This window comes from Myotis nattereri (genome assembly GCF_964212035.1).
Source record: "Myotis nattereri genome assembly, chromosome: 11".
In the NCBI taxonomy this organism is placed as follows: Eukaryota; Metazoa; Chordata; class Mammalia; order Chiroptera; family Vespertilionidae; genus Myotis; species Myotis nattereri.
The window spans coordinates 10555050-10573019 of record NC_138086.1 but is presented as its reverse complement, the minus strand read 5'-3'; the positions used below and the strand labels follow the sequence as shown (position 1 = coordinate 10573019).

Below are 17970 nucleotides of genomic sequence, written 5' to 3'. Positions count from 1 at the left end.
ATGGCGGGTCTGCCATGGGGGATTGCCAAGGAGGCCCAGCGTTTGCAGGCAGAACTTACTGCCGGCATGAAAGGAGAACCAGAGGAGAGCAGCGCCTGTTATTTGCATGTGGCCCCAGGATTCCCCTTTGAGGGAGGGACTTTTAAACTTGAACTATACCTTCCAGAAGAATACCCGATGGCAGCACCTAAAGTAAATTTCATGACCAAAATTTCTCATCCTTATGTAGACAAGTTGGGAAGAATATGTTTAGATATTTTGAAAGCTAAGTGGTCCCCAGCACTGGAGATTCAGACAATTCTGCTCTTGATCCAGCCTGTGCTCAGTGCTCCCAATCCAGACAATCAATTAGCAAATGATGTAGGGGAGCGTGGAAGACAAATGAAGCCCAAGCCATAGAAACAAGTGGACATGGACGAGGCTACATGCCATGGAGACTATTTAAATTGATCTGATCATCAAGTGTGCATCACTTCTCTCTGCCAAGATTCCTTCCTTTGTTGTTTGCATGTAATGAACAGTCTTAGAAGCATTACAGAACAAAAGCCCACACATCTCCAGTCCTTTGGTGATTAAAAGCACATTAGCAAACCTGTGTCTTGTCCTGATTCACTGTTATAAAGCAGGAGCGGAAGCTAGAAATATCTGGAAACGTTTAAAAGCAGTGGGCCCTCTCTACTTTTATTACTTTCCCCCATCATGGTTTAAGTATAAAGCACTGTGAATGAAGGCAGTTGTCAGGGTTAGCAGCCAGGGGTATTGGTGTTTTTCTTTGTTTTATTATTTTTTTTGAAGGGGGGGTAGTTTTATGGGCTCTTTCCCCCCTTTTTGTGGTAATCTAGTTGCATTGGGTAAAAGCAGCTAACCAGTTCTTTAGAATATGCTCTCTAACCAAGTCTAACTTTATGTAGACGCAGTAGATGGACAAGCTTCATTGTTTGAACCAAAATGGGAGCATTAAACAAGCACCATCGCCCTCACTAATAACGCTATGGCTTTTCTGTCAAATGCAGAATCCTCCCTTCAGGGAAAAGCTTGTGACCGTTTTGTATGGCTTGTCTAAAAACTTCTGTAAATCTTATGTTTTAGTAAAATATTCTTGTTACTCTAAAGAAAAAGAAAATAGGATGAAAAGATCCAACATGTGGACAATATGAGTCCCCAAATATAAAAAACAACTAAACCAAAGGAACAAATATATACTAAAATCTCTGATTCAGGAAAACTTTCTTGAATTAAAAATAAGTGATATGAAACTACATATTGAAAGAACTTACTGCATACCTATGAATATTGACTCAAAATAACCAATATAAGACATATTCTAGTAAATTACTGGACTTTGAAAAATAGGGGAAAAATACTTTGGGTGTCTCTCCAGATTCAGGGATGGGTATGACTGGTAAGGGGAAGAAAAATACATCAGATACTTTTTCTACAGTAATCCTTTAGATCAGAATAAAGAAGAGTAACATATTAAAGAAATTCAAGGAAGCTAGCATGATTCAGGATTTTATATGAAATGACTTTCACGAATAAAGGGCACAGGCAAAGTTTTATCAAGGTATAACTCAGGAAATACAGTTCTCATGCCCCTTCCTGAGGAATCACCTTCACATGGCTATTGTGTGTGTGTGTGTGTGTGTGTGTGTGTGTGTGTGTGAATCCTTCTTTCCTTTCTCTCATGAAGACACCTTTCATTGGATGTAGAGGTCACCCCTAATCCAGCATCACTTCATCTTAACTAATTATATCTGCAAAACACCTATTTCCAAATAAGGTCAGATTCTGAGGCTTCAGTAGATATGAATTTGGGGGGACACTAGTCAACCCACTGCAGTGGAGTACCGAAAGCAACATAGCTCAATAAAACCCCTGCTTTGAAAAACAAACCAATCAGTGGCAAACACTATATCTTCCAGAAACGGGCATATCAGAACTAACTTTATTGTCAATGGAATTAGTTCCTTCATATTCCCTTTTTGATGCACTGGATTGTTACTTTTGAAAGGCTCTTCCTTATCCATTGGCCCTAAGGTGAATGCCAAGAAAGGTATTGTTTAAGATTTTTCTTCTGGAGAAAAATAAAAGCACCTTTTGAAGGATTGGAATATTTGAGATATTCCAATAAGGAAATAAATGGTAGGCCAGTTTTGCTAGGCTTGAGGCTTAAGGTAGCCATATGCCTGTCATTTTTATTTCAAGGGAACTTTAAATCAGTATTTCTCAACCATGATACCAATGACATAATGAGCCAGATAATTCTTTGTTGTAGGGGGCTTTTCTGCATATGGCAGGGTGTTTAACAGCATCCCCAGTCTTGACTTACTAGATGCCAGTAGCACCCTGATCCAGTTGTGACAACCAAAAGAGTCTGTTTTCTGTACAGCAAAATTTTCCCCAGTTGAGAATCATTGCTTTAAATTATTCCAGAAACCTATAATTTATTGTTGTGTAACAAACTACTTCAAAACATAGTAACTTTAAACCTCAACAACAAAAACACATTTATTTTACTCACAAATCTTCAGTTTGAGCAGAAAGGCAAGGATCCTTTGTCCCTGCTGCATACAACATCAACTGAGATGGATGAACTGGAATAATGCAAGATGGTGTCACATGAATCATGTTGGTGCTGACTGTTGGATGGGACCTCAGTGACGTTTGCAGGTGGGAGGCCTCAGGTGCTCTCTAGCATGGCCTCTCTGAGCTGCATGGGCTTCTTTGCAGCATGGTGACTGGGTTGTGAAAGCAAGTGTTCTAAGACAGTGAACTGGAATTTATGGCAGTTTAATGATCTGGCTATGAGAGTCACACCGAGTCACTCCCATCATGCTCTCTTGTTTTAGATAATCACAAAGATCTGCTAAATTTAAGGGAAGGAGACAGACCCCCACCTTGATGAGAGGATGCTAAAATCACTATTTAAGAAGAGTAGGTATATAGGATAGGAGATATTGTTGCAATCTTCTTTGGAAAATATAATATTCTACCATGTGCCTTATTATAATAAAAATTTACATCACTTCCACATGAAATATAATTATTTCACCTTAAAGATCTTTGCGTCTCCTCAATTCACAGCCTAGTATCTGTCACTTAAATTGAATCCAAGTGTGGATAATGATCCTTAGGTGTACTAGTAGCTAATTGGTTACAGTCTCTGAGTATCATTCCTTTTGATCTGAAAATCTCTGAGATAAAGAAACATAGTATCTGTCCCTCACACTCACTCAACATATAATGGGAGAGTCCTCCAATATCTGCTATAGATTATCTTTTTTGAAAATAGGTAAAACAAGAAGCACTTAACAGTCACTGCTTTGTAGCAATTCTGAAATCCAGCTAGGAACATGTCACTTTCTGGATTAAGACTCATTTCAACGCCTTGTACTGCTTTCTGAAGCATTCAATCCTTTTCCATCAAAGTATTCCATGTGTGCACCTGAGCCATTTTCTCAACCTGAGTCTCCCATGCAAAAGTTGGGAGTCCAAAAGCCTCTTTCTGTTTTGTACTGACTCTGTGCCTTTCAGCCCCAGCTGTTACACTTATTTAAAAAGCCTTGTGGGTTTCTCATGTATCAATGTGTACTCCATTCCTTTAAGCCAAAGCCACACTCACAAATCTCTTTGATATTACTTTTTCTCTATCTGGTGCTCCCAGTGTGAGATTCCCATGAGATAGCACATTTAGCATTCTTTAGTATTCTTAGAAACTCTTTTAAATGCAGACTTACTCCTAAGATCCTTAAGGAGCTGTGTGTCTGCCAGGTTGTACATGAGTCACTATGTTAGGTATTTCTGAAGTCTTAACAAAGGCTCTTACACACCATTCTGGATTTTATCTTTACCCAGAAATCACTTCTTAATTCTTCATTGTAAAAAATTGCCATATGAAAATGCTGGGTATAAGAAACAGCTTTACTTTGAACCCAGAAAATACTAATCCATTTTTATTTAACAGTACATTCTCTGGTTCCTCTCTCCTCTCACATTTTATCCTAAATCATAAATTCAGACGGTAAAAAGAGTGGCATTAAAAAGATGGCATTTTTAATATTTGGCAACCATTAAGTCCTCGGTATTTTCTATTTTCTACATTACTACAAATAATAGTATTGACAAACTTTCTGCCACTACATAACAATTGCTTTCTTTTCTCCAGCTTCTAGTTACATATCCCTACTTTCCTTTAAGCCTTCACTGACAGCCTCCTTTTGGCCCCTTAGCTTCACCTGTCTCCTCCAAGCCCTTTAGATTTTCAAACAGTCACCTCAAGACCCTTCGAGTTTCTCCTCACTTTTGCAAAAGCCAATGTCACATATTGTAGATTTTTTTGGCAGCATTCTACTTCGAGAATCCAAAAGCTGGTATTGCTTTGGAGCATGTATTGTAATATTGTAGCATGTATTGCTTTGTACAAATCACCCCAATGTTATTTTCCTAAAATAGCCATTTTAGTAGGCTTAGACATTGTGTAGAGAGGCCAGGAACTTGGACAGAACATAGTGGGAAAGTCTGGTTCCATGATGGCTGGGGGTTTAGCTGGAGGCTTTGAAGGCTGGGGATGATACAGTGGGAGCCAACATCATATGGCTGTATCTTCACATGCCTGGCTGATGCTGGCTGTTGACCAGGACTCAGCAAGAACATCTACTGTGACCTCTCCCTGCGTTATTTCTGCATTGGTTAGTTTGAATTTCTTCACAGCAAGGTGGCTGGATTCCAAGGGTGAATACCTCAGAGAGCAAGGTGGAAGTGTATGACCTCTTTCTGGGCAGTAGTTAACTCAGCAACCCTGGGCTGTTCAAAACCTGAACAATCTAAAAGATGGGCTCTGACTGGATCCTAGCAGATACCCTCTAAACCAGCGGCTCTCAACCCGTGGGTCACAGACAATGAAAATACATCCTGCATATCAGATATTTACATGACGATTCATAACAGTAGCAACATTACAGTTAGGAAGTAGCAACGAAAATAATTTGATGGTTGGGGGTCACCACAAGATGAGGAACTGTATTAAAGGGTCGCGGCATCAGGAAGGTTGAGAACCACTGTTAGAATATTCTGCCTGATAAGAATGTCATTGTGTACCTAGAGACTTAGAGCACACCAAAAATGTGGCCTGTGGTAAGGGCCTTGGGCCACGCTGTGTCAGTTTGATCGCTTAAGGAGCTATAAACAAAATAACCAAGGCAGACATACAGGCTCTCGATACTTATGTGAATGACCACCAATAATAATAGTAAACAACAAGGCTCAGGTGAGCTTTCCTGGTTGACAATATTTCATGAGTTTTGTCACACTGGGAGAATTCAGTGGTGTATTTATTTATTTTTTAAAAAAATTATATATATATATATAATTGATTTCAGAGAGGAAGGGAGAGAGAGATAGAAACATCAGTGATGAGAGAATCATTGATCTGCTACCTCCTGCACGCTCCACACTGGGGATTGAGCCTACAGCCTGGTATGTGCCCTGACCAGGAATCGAACCCTGACCACTTGCTTTCATAAGTCAACATTCAACCACTGAGCCACTCCCGCTGGGCTCAGGGCAGTATTTAAACTCCACTTAGAGAAGACTACCAGAAAGCCATGCCTGATCTCGCCAAGGTTCTGCCCCGTGTTCCTTTTTCCTTTGCTGACTTTAATTATTATAATCACTTAATGTATTGTTTCACTTTGATAAACCGTAAGTATAGTGGCTTCTCTGAATTCTGTAAATCCCACTGAGTTATTAAAACTGGGTGTGGCCTTGGAGACCCAAGATATAAGAAAGGCTTGCTGTTTTTCCATGTGTCTGGAACTTTAGCTGGAAGGCGTGAAACACGGTTGTGGGATAGAATTACCTGAAGGTGCTTTCATGTGTCTCATTGGTGATGGCGGTTGACTAGCACGATCAGCACGAGCAGCGACAAATGGCCTCTCCATGTATTCTTTCTGCACGTGCTACTTTGAACTTCTTCACACTTGGCAGCTGGGTTCTAAGAACAAATATCCAAGAGAGCAAGGTGGAATTGCATGGCAAATTTCTAAGCTAGCCTCATAAGTCTCATGGCATCACTTTCACTAATTTTTTTTTTTTGCCAAGGCAGCCACAGAGGTCCACTAAGGATCAAGGAGACATAGGTATTATGCAATAGGAAGAATGTCACATGGTAAGAATGTGGTGTGGGAGACATTTTTGTGGCCATCTTTGGAAAATAAGATGTGCCGTGTTCGAAAAGTAAAAGCTTTGTGTCTCTAACTTATAGCCATAGATTTTATCCATTAGCAAAAATTTGGGGTCTCTATCTACCCCATCTATCCTCAATTTAATTGCCTATTCTAGGCCACTGACTTAGAACAACCAGATATAAAGCTTCACTTTGTTGCTGTGTTGATACCAGGTTACCATATTTTGAAATGAGGGTTTGGAAAGGGAGTCGGGCAGATGGTACACAGAAGATAATTTAGTGAGTCATGGGAGATTAAATGATCCCCATTTCTCTGACTCCTTCTAAAAGCACCAAGCACACTCTATTTGGTATCGGACAGTGATGGCGAACCTATGTCACGTGTGTCAGAGGTGACACGCGAACTCAGTTTTTTGGTTGATTTTTCTTTGTTAAATGGCATTAAAATATATAAAATAAATATCAAAAATATAAGTCTTTGTTTTACTATGGTTGCAAATATCAAAAAATTTCTCTATGTGACACGGCACCAGAGTTAAGTTAGGGTTTTTCAAAATGCTGACACGCCGAGCTCAAAAGGTTCACCATCACCGGTATAGGACAAAGTGCTCAGTCTTTGTAATTCAGCAGGATTTTTGACCTTCCACTACAGCGGATTTCTGATGACAGGTGGAAAAAGCTTGTTTTGACAAAACTATTTATTGATCTCAATAGTTGCTTTTTGTTTTTTTGTTTCTTTCTTTCTGATGAGCCAGCTTGGATCCTTGCTTGTCTCTGTCTTGTACTTACTGAAGATTGCAAGGAGTCACCAGTATGGCTTGTGGCCTAACAGAAAAGGAAAAAATTTAACCAACTCTCAGTATTGTTTACAGAGCATTGCTAGCACTATGGCCTCCCTCCCCCAACAGAATCACATGTTTTCTTTGCAGCATCCCACTTTTCTTAATGACTTGCCATTATCTAATTTCACGTGACAAAAACAGAATTGGAACTTGTTTAAACCAATTGGGATGACTAGCTTTATTAGAATTCTCTCCCCTTCCTTCCCTCACTCTCACTCTCTTCTCTCCAAACCTTCTTCTCCCTTCCTTACAGCATTTTTGGATTCATTCTCTCAGACTAGCTTCTCCATGTCATGAGGGTCACAGCTATAGATACTTCTGTGTCGCATCTCCCATAACCGAACAAAAGGTGGCTCTTCCTTACAAGTTCAAGTTTGAAAAATCCTTGGAATGATCTCTTTTCTATTCTCATTAAAATGAGGTGTCACAAGGTGTTATTATCCACTTCTGTTCCTTGTAATCTTAAGGCAAATCCTGGCACAAATGCTCATTTTTCTATTCCAGGAACAAAACTTCCTAAAAATTATTTTGATTGAGAAAACTCCACACTATTGCACCAAGTGTAAGGTTTATTTTTAACCTAAGACCAGAGCAGTGAGGAATACCTTTTGAATTGTGGGATGAATTTAGAAATGATGTAAAAAGCAGATAGAAAAGATATCATCTGCCTCTTCCACAAGTCAAAGGTCAATGTTAACAAGTATTTTCTCACTACTTCCCTAGAAAAACAAGGAAAATGTGATATAAAAGAATTATAAAATAAAAGTATGACACATTATAGCATTAGAGTTTATTGCGGTAACTGGTGTGGAATCCCTAGCTTTGGGATGTACTAGTTTTATTAGAATTCTTGGAATGGAGACTTTTACATCATTTGAAAATAAATGCAGGGAGTAGTGAGTGGTATTTATGGAATTATTTTCTATATCAACAGGGTCCCTGGGTAGAATAATACGTTTTATCAATAAGCAATGAGGGCATTTTAAGTTTAACTCAGTAATAAAAACAGCTGTGGAAACATTCTGTGAGTAAGAAACCATGAGCACTGCCATAGACTGAATGTTTATGTCTGTCCCAAATTCCTATATTGAAACCTAATCCCCACAGTGACGATGTTAATAGGAGCTGGGGCCTTTGGGAGGTAATTAGGTCATGAAGGCAGTGCCTTCCAGAAGAGGATTAATGTGCTTATAGAAGAGATCTCGGACCCCCCTCAACCCTCCACCTCCCACCCCTCATCCCACCCTCCCCGTGCTCCTTTCACTATGTGAGACCACAGCAGGAAGACTGCTGACTCTGAACCAAGGAACAGGCTCTCACCAGACAACTAGTTGTTGTTTAAATCACCCAGTCTATGCTACTTTTTTTTTAAATATATTTTATTGATTTTTACAGAAAGGAAGGGAGAGAGATAGAGAGTTAGACACATCGATGAGAGAGAAACATCGATCAGCTGCCTCCTGCACACCTCCCTCTGGGGATGTGCCCGCAACCCAGGTACATGCCCTTGACCGGAATCGAACCTGGGACCCTTCAGTCCGCAGGCCAACGCTCTATCCACTGAGCCAAACCGGTTTCAGCAATGCTACTTTTGTTGTAGCAGCTGAACAGACTAAAGCGAGACCTATGCAAAAGCTAAACAGATATAATTGTCTTACATTCTTTTAGCCATTGTAGCAAATCATTTTCTGAAGATCATAATTATGACTTTTCTAGGAGACAGCCAGTGCAGTGTTTTAGTGCAGAAACAGAGACATTGGCTTGTATGTGAAATACAGTGCTCCGTACAGGTCTACAAGGCTCAAATCTCACAGATATTTTAATTCCACATTAATTATAACAAACTTTTGCCTTAATAATGTTAAGTATTACTACTTAATAGTTAAAACCATAATTGTGCTTCATAGTAAAAGATTTCTCTGGCTAACATATTGTCACTTAATAACTTTTTCCCTTTAAAAATTTACACAAGATCTCACTTTTAAACTGCTTCTCTTTGGGTAGGGCATTTCCTAAGAACTCAATATGTTATGACTAATGGAAAGGTGCACTTTTAAGACCGCCTCTTGACTGTAATATAAATATGAGTTTCTGGCAAGCCTCAGTGTAATTTACTTTTCATAAGTTGAATCAGTCCTAAGAAGGGATGGCACAGCGTATTGGTGACTATTTTGTGTACAGCTGTTGTAATAGCTGGCTAAGGAAGAAAATCAATTATAGTTCTGAAAGAGATATAAATTTTGTTCATTTAAAACTCGGGCTGTTAAGCTCTGGATAAAACCGTAGTCTGGAATGCATTCTGGAAGGCTTTTACCATAAGAGGATGTACTAACACCTCTAGATGCCTATCAGTTAAACAAATGACTTAGTCAAAATAATGATGTTAGAGATGCCAAATAAGGCCAAGTTGCTCTTTTGGAATGTGTGAAGAGTAAATTGTGCAATAAAATTTTCATCACATTTCATCTGTTTTAGATAGATCTCAGAAGCTATATAAGTATTCATATGCACAGGAGAAATTCCAAGATCATCCAAGAGGAATGGATTAATTGACTTGTAAACTTCTTGTTAAAATTTAATTTCTCCATAACCTTAAAAAATAAAGACATGTACACATTTAAAATATGTACAGTTAATTTTATCCTGTTGCTTCTGCTCTTGGTAAATTCATAGGAAATAAACTATTTCATGTTACATTTCACTGCCTACAGCAGGCTACTAATTACATTCAATTTAATTGAAATCAATTCAATCTATATCCTACTGAGAACTCATTCCTCTCCTAGTCAGTTTGGTATATAGCCCAAAGATGTAAGATTATCTTCTTTCTCTAGAGTTCTAGTGTGAAAAGAGTAAGTAATAGAAAATAGCTTAATAGTAGCTCATTCATTCAATTAATACAAGTTTTAAGTGATAGACAGGGCTACAGATTTTTAAAATAACATATATATTAGTATTTTTATAACAGCTCTCTATTCATAATTATGAAACACTGGAAATAATCAAAATGCTCATTATCACTGGAGAAGTTATTTATAGCCACACAATGGAATTTAACACATAAAGTTAATGAACTATAGCTATTGCATCAACTATGAAGAATCTTCTACATAATGACATATTGGAGCAACTAAGTAGTTAGAAAAAGATACAGTTAGACCACGTCTTTATATTGTACACTGGTAAAAACCCAAAGATTTAAATAAAATCATTTAAATACTGAAAGAAAACATAAGAGAATTTCTTCATAAAATTGCATTATGAAAGCACATTCTAACTTTGATTAAAAATTCTGAGCTATTTTAAAACTCACAAATTAATTACATTAAAAATCTTCTCTGTGGCAAAACTATCATAGGAAAAGTCAAAAGACAAATTATAAATCAGAGAGAAAAATTCTTACTTGTGTAATTCTAAGAATTAATATGCTAGGGATTGCTTTTTTAAAAGTATCAATCTAAGAGAAAAATGCGCAAAGGAAATGAATAGCTAGTTCACTGATAAACACAATTTCAAATTAAACTACAATGTGATTTGTTTTTTTTACCTATTAGATTGTGAAAATCTAAGTTTAATGAAGCAGCGGGGATATAGGCATTCATATATCATTGGTATGAGTATAAACATGTACATCCTTTATGAAATGCAACTCGGTAATGCATATCAGAGTTACAAATGTATTTCCCTTTGGAGCTAGGAGACCCACTCACAGGATTTTATCCTACAGTAATACATGCACACACAAAAAGTGACCTATGTTATTATCTGCAACCTTAAAAAGACTTGAGAACATCCAAGTGTCCATTAAAAACCATAGTACATGCACTTCCTAGAATGTTATGCACATATAAAGAATGAGAAAGTGTTCTGTATACAGATAGAGAAAGATTTATATGTGATAATTATACCCCGAATGGCAAGCTGGGACGCTCCTCGCAGGTTCTTGTCTCATGAAGTTTGAAGAATAAATTTGCAGACTAAAAGATTTTTAGCAAAAGTGTGGAAATTTATTGGAAGCGTATACAAACTCCCACAGAGGGAGGGGTTCCCAAGTAGGCAACCCCCTGAAGAGGGGGTCTCCAAATTGGGGAAAAACCTGCTCTCTCTCTAAAATGGGAAAAAACCTAGTCCAGTGAGTCTCTGTCTATGGGTTTATAAATGCTTGTAATTCTTTGCTCATTCTACTTTCTAATTGGACCCTTCCTTATTTTATGTTCTTCGTTCTTTCCTAATTGGACACTTTCCCCCTTTCTCTGGCATGGTATTAGTTTCAAAGCTCACCTGGCGCCCCCTTTTCCTTCCCCTTATCTTGTAACATTCTTGTAAACAATTTGGGGGCTTGGAGCTGTCTCTGCCCATTAGGTATGCATGCTTCTCCCCTGGACCTCCCCTCCCCCGATTTTGCCTCTCCTTGTCTCTAAACTCCTTTCAGTAGGTTAAGTACTTTTTCATTTAAAAAGGGGGGAAGAATACAGGTGTGTGTGTGCTTATATTGGAAAGATTAAAAATAAATTAATAAGAGTGATTAAGTGAGGCCTCTTGGGAGGAGGAGGACTTAATAAAATGGTTCTTGATGGGAGTAAATCTCAGGAAATATAGTTAAAATTAATGTATTATTTAATAGTGTATAATATGTGGCATTTACATGATGTTATAGTGAGTCTGGATAGGCAGCAATAGATGAGAGTGGATATTCAAAATGAGGAAAATAGCGCAGCCAAGGCACAGAGGGTGTGAAGGCACATCCTGAATTATGAGAACTTGGGGATCAAGCCAGCTGGGCAGTTGGATTGGGCAGTAATGAGTCATAGACCAATAGATTCATAGGTTTGATTATAATGGGGTCAAGAGCTTATCTGGGAAGCCATTAAATACATACATCTTTGTTTACAGACAAGGACAAGTCCAAGAAATATTTGAGAATTGAAGACAGCAGCTCTAATTTCGGCTTTAGCCTTGAGGGTCATCACTAACCATCATCTACAGGACTAACACTGCCCAATCTTGATTATTTAGGAGTGTGTTGTTTAACTTCACATTCGTGAATTTCCCCAACTTCCTTCTGTTATTTTCTAATTTTATTCCATTGAAGTTGGAAAACACACTGTATGAGTTCAGTTCTTCTCAAGTTAGTGACACATGTTTTATGATTGAACATATGATCTTCCCCAGAGAAGGTTCCATATGCACTTGACAAAAATATTTATATTCTGGGGACCCTTTCCCCCTCCCTACATGGGAGTTCATTCTGTGGTACTCTTCCCACTCTCCATGTGAGAGTCTGTATCTCTTCTTCAATAAATTTCCATCTTTGTTATAAAAAAATATTTATATTCTAATGCTGGGGGAGTGTTCTATAGATTTCTCTATCAATTACAATGTTTATAATGTTGATCAACTTTCTATTTCCTTGTTGATCTTCTTGTTATATGTATTATTTAAATTCGAGTATTGAAGTGTCCAACAATTATTGTTGAATCATCTTATTTCTCCCATCAGTGCTGTCATTTATTGCTTTCTGCATTTTGGAGCCCTGTTTTTAGATACATATATATTATAATTGTTTCATTTAATCAAAGAATTGCTCCTTTTATCATGATAAAAGTTCCTTTTTGTCTCTAGTAATAATTTTTATTTTAAAGTCCATTTTGTCTGATACTAGAATAGCCACCCCCAGCTTTCTTTGGGTGTCTGTTGACATTTGTCTTCTGACACAAAGTAGGGGGTAGGAAGGAAAAAGAAACTAGTGTTTATAAAGGTCCTAAAATTTTCTATACTATGCAGGAAATTTTCCATATTAGAAATATTTTTTTAACTGAGGATGATAATGCTTTCCAGGAATGACAACATTCTGGGTTACCTGTATGTTGCTGTTATATAACAAAGTGCTAAGTTTTCCTTTTTAACTTTTTATTTTATTATTCACAGTATTTCAGATGTCCCTCATTTCCCCCCCATTTGCCCAACTCCCATCACACTATTGTCTGTATATGCATACTAGAGGCCTGGTGCACAAATTCGTGCACAGGTGGGGTCCCTTGACTTGGCGGGCGATAGGGGCTGATTGGGGCTGATCTGACCTGATCAGGACCAGCCAACTGGGGAGAGGGACCGCGGGAAGTTGGCTGGTCATGGGAGGTTGGCTGTGGAAGTGCACTGACCACCAGGGGGCAGCTCCTGCGTCGAGTGTCTGCCCCCTAGTGGTCAGTGCGTCTTCATACCGACCAGTCTACTGGTTGTAACGGTCACTTTGGCTTTTTTATATAGAGATATATTCTTTGGTTAATCTCTTTTTATTCCCCCACCCACCCATGCCTCTGGACCTATTTTGCTGGTGAATTTATTTTGTTCATTAGATTCCACATATAAGTGAAGTCATGTGATATTTACTTTCTCTGACTGGCTTATTTTGCTTAGCATAATAATCTTCAGGTCTATCCATGCTTTCACAAAGGGTAGAAAATTATTCTCTTTTTATAGCCACATAGTATTCCATTGTGTAAAGGTACCACCACTTTTTTTATCCACTCATCAACTGATGGGCACTTGGGCTGTTTCCAGATCTTAGCTACTGTGAATAATGCTGCCATGAACAAAGGGGTGCATATATTTTTCTGATTGGTGTTCCAGGATTCTTAGGATATAGATCCAGAAGTTGAATCACTGGGTCAAAATTTTTTTAATTTTTTGAGGAAACTCTACACTGTTTGCCACAGTGGCTGCACCAGTCTGCATTCCCACCAACAGCGTCCTAGGGTTCCCTTTTCTCCACATCCTCACCAGCACTGGTTGCTGATTTATTGACAGTAGTCATTCTGACAGGTATGAGGTGATACCTCATTGTAGCTTTATTTTGTATCTCTCTGATGATTAGTGTCATTGAGATTTTTTCATATGTTTATTGTCCATCTTTATGCCCTCTTTGGAGAAGTGGCTATTCAGGTTTTTGCCCATTTTTTAATTCAGTTCTGTGTCTTCCTGGTGTTGAGTTATATGAGTTGTTTATATATTTTGGAAATGAACCCCTTATCGGATGTATTATTGGCAAATATGTTCTCCCATACAGTAGGTTCCTTTTACTTTTTGTTGATGTTTTTTGTTTGTTTGTTGTTTTTGCTGTGCAGAAACTTTTTAGTTTGATTAGTACAGCTTGTTTATTTTCTCCTTTGTTTCTCTTGCCCCAAGAGATGTATCAGCGAAAATAATGCTACATGAGATGTCTGATATTTTACTAGTTACATTTTTCCTAGGATTTTTATGGTTTCATGACTTACATTTAAGTCTTTTATCTATTTAGAGTTTATTCTTGTGTCTGGTGTAAGTTGGTGGTTTAGTTTCATTTTTTTTTTGTATGTACCTGTGCAATTTTCAAAACACCATTTATTGAAGAGACTGTCTTTACTCCAGTGTATGATCTTACCTCCTTTGTGAAATATTATTTGACCATAATGGCTTGGGTTGATTTCTGGGGTCTCTATCCTCTTCCATTGATGCATATACTTGTTGTTGTGCTAATGCCAGGGCTGTTTTGATTGCAATGGCTTTGCAATACAGTTTGATATCTGATATTGTGATCCCCCTACTTTGTTCTTCTTTTTCAAGACTGCTGAGGCTATTCAAGGTCTTTTTTGGTTCCATATACATTTTTGGAATATTTGTTTTACAGCTGTGAAATATGCTGTTGGTATTTTAATAGGAAATTTGTTGAATCTATAGATTGTTTTGGGTATTGTGGACATTTTAGTGATGTTAATTCTTCCAATCCATGAACACATTATATACTTCCACTTGTTTATATCTTCCTCTGTTTCTTTTTTCAATGTCTTATAGTTTTCTGAGTGTAGGTCCTTTACCTCCTTGGTTAAGTTTATTCCTAAGCATCTTACTTTTTATTGTTGTTGTTGCAATTATGAATGAGGTTGATTTTCTAGTTCCTCTTTCTGAGAGTTTGTTATTGATATATGAAAATGACATCAATTTCTGGATGTTAATTTTTTACTATGCTATTTTGCATAATTCATTTATTAACTCTAATAGATTTTTGGTGGAGTCTTTAGGGTTTTCTACATATAATATCATATTATCTGCAAATAATGACAGTTTTACTTATTCCTTTCTAATTTGGATGCCTTTTATTTTTTCTTCTTGTCTTATTCCTATGGCTAGGACATCCAATACTATCTATAATAATAAAAGCATAATATGCTAATTAGACCGGACAGCCAAACAACCTTCCAGACGTCATTTCAGATGTCCTTCCAGATGAAGCCGCTGCAGCAGGGGCTGAGACAAAGGAGGGTAGGGGCGATCAGGCAGGCAGGCGAGTGGTTAGGGGCGAGGAGGCAGGCAGGCAGGAGAGCGGTTAGGAGCCAGCAGTCCCGGATTGCGAGAGGGTGCGGGCCGGGCTGAGGGAACCACCCCCGCCCCCTGCACAAATTTCATGCACTGGGCCTCTAGTATTGAATAAAAGTGGTAAAAGCAGACATCCATGTCTTATTCTTATTCTTAAGGGAAGCACTTTTCATTTCAACTCATTGAGTATGATGTTGGCTGTAGGTTTGTCATTTATGGCCTTTATTACATCTGTTCACTCCATTTCCATTTTGCTGAGTTTTTGTATAATACTTTTTTTTGCATCTATTGATATGATCATGTGATTTTTTATCTTTCATTTGTTTATGGGATGTATCACATTTTTTAATTTGTGAATATTTTACAAGACTGGCATTCCAGGAATAAACACCACTTGGTAATGGTATATGATCTTTTTAATGTATTGCTGGATCCACTTTGCTATTATTTTGTTCAGGATTTTAGCATCTATGTTCATCAGGGATATTGACCTATAATTTTAATTCTTTGTAGTGTCTTTATCTGCTTTTGGAATTAGAATAATGCTGGCCTTGTAAAAAGAGCTTTGAAGTTTTCCATCCTCTTGAATTTCTTGGAATAGTTTGAAGAGGATAGGTGTTTGTTCTTTGAATGTTTGGTAAAACTTGCCTGTGAAGCGATCCGGACCAGGACTTTTGTTTGCTGAGAGTTCTTTGATTACTGCACTAATTTCATTAGTTGTTATCAACCTATTCAGGTTTTCTGATACTTCCTGATTCAGTTTTGGAGGATTATATGTTTCTAGAAATTTTTCCATTTCACCAAGGTGTCCAGTTTGTTGGCATATAGTTGCTTATAGTATTTTCTTACAATCCTTGTATTTCTCTAATGTCACTTGTTACTTTGCTTCTTTCATTTCTGATTTTATTTATTTGGGTTCTCTCTCTTTGTTTCTGGATAAGCCTGACTAAAGATTTCTCAATCTTGTTTAACTTTTCAAAGAACCAGCTCCTGGTTTCATTGATTGTTTGTATTGTTATTTTAGTCTCTATGTCATTTATTTCTGCTTTGATCTTTATTATTTCCTTCCTTCTATTTACTCTGGGCTTTTCTTATTGTTCTCTTTCTAGTTCTTTCCATTGTATGTTTAAATTGCTTTTTTGAGATTTTTCTTGTTTCCTGAGGTAGGCCTATAATGCTATGAATTTTTCTCTCAGGACTGCATTCCCATGTCCCATAAATTCTTGGTTGTTATATGTTCATTTTCATTTGTTTCCAGGAAGTTTTTATTTTTCCGTGGATCTCATAGGTAATCCATTCATTGTTTAATAACATGCTATTTAGCTTCCATGTTTTTTAATGTTTTTGACTATTTTTTTTATTATAGTTCATTTCTAGTTTCAGGCTATTGTGATCTGAGAAAATGCTTTTGATATTATTTCTATCCTCTTGAACTTGTTAAGACATTTTGTCCTAACATGTGGTCTGTCTCTGAGACTGTTCCATGTGCACTTGAGTAGAATGTATATTCTGCTGCTTTGGGATAAAATGTTCTGTAAACATCAATTCAATCCATCTGATGTAGTGTGTCATGTAAGGTTGCTGTTTCCTTGTTGATTTTTGTCTGGAAGATCTGTTCGGTGATGTCAGTGGGGTGTTAAAGTCACCTATTATGACTGTATTGCTGTTGATCTCTCCATTAAAGTCCTCTCAGAGTTTTAAAAATATATTTATGTACTCATATATTGGGTGCATGTATGTTTTTTCAGGGTTGTATCATCTTCTTGGACTGATCCCATTAGTATTATCCATTCAGCTTCCCTATGTCCCTGATTAGAACAGGGAATGTAATACATTTATATCTAAGGTTATTTTTATAGTACCTATAAAATGGAATATATATTTCTTCTTCTTTCTTTTATTTTTCCATCATCATATATCTCCTTTATGTACTCTTCTACCTCCACCCTGTCCCCACAATCACCACACTGTTGTCCATGTCCATGAATTCTCCCTTTCTTTTTCTTTGTTGCTTCATTCCTCCACCCTCTGCACCACCAAGCTGTCTGCCTGCTCTCTATCTATGAGTTTGTCTCTATTTTGCTTGGTAGTTCAGTTTGTTCATTAAATTACACATATGACTGAAATCATGTGGTGCTTGTCTTTCACTAACTGGCTTATTTCACTTAGCATGATGTTCTCCAAGTCCATCCATGCTGGCAAAAAGGTAAAATATACTTCCTTTTAATGGCAGAGTAGTATTCTTGTGTGAATGTACCACAACGTTTTTATCCACTCATCTAATAATGGACACGCGCTGCTTCCAAATCTTGGCTATTGTAAATAATACTGCAATGAACATAGGGGTACATATATTCTCTTGAAGTAGTGTTTCTGATTTCTTCTAATAAATTCTCAGAAGTGAAATAGCTGCATCATAAAGCAGTTCCAACTTTATATTGCTTTCCTCAGTGGCTGCATCAATCTGCATTACCACCAACAGTGCACAAGTGTTCCCTTTTCTCCACATCCTGGCCAACACTTGTTGTCTGTTAATTTATTGGTGGTAACCATTCTGACACATGTGAGGTGACACCAAATTGTGATTTTAAT

General features: G+C 37.5%; 1 protein-coding gene across 1 annotated transcript; it reads left to right on the top strand.

The window, feature by feature from the left end:
• LOC308526977 (ubiquitin-conjugating enzyme E2 N-like) lies at nucleotides 1-399 on the top strand (the record flags this gene model as incomplete). Its single annotated transcript, XM_081102284.1, has 1 exon — nucleotides 1-399. The coding sequence occupies one exon, from the start codon at nucleotides 1-3 to the stop codon at nucleotides 397-399; it is 399 nt and encodes a 132-aa protein (XP_080958410.1).
• Nucleotides 400-17970: the final 17571 nt, after the last annotated feature.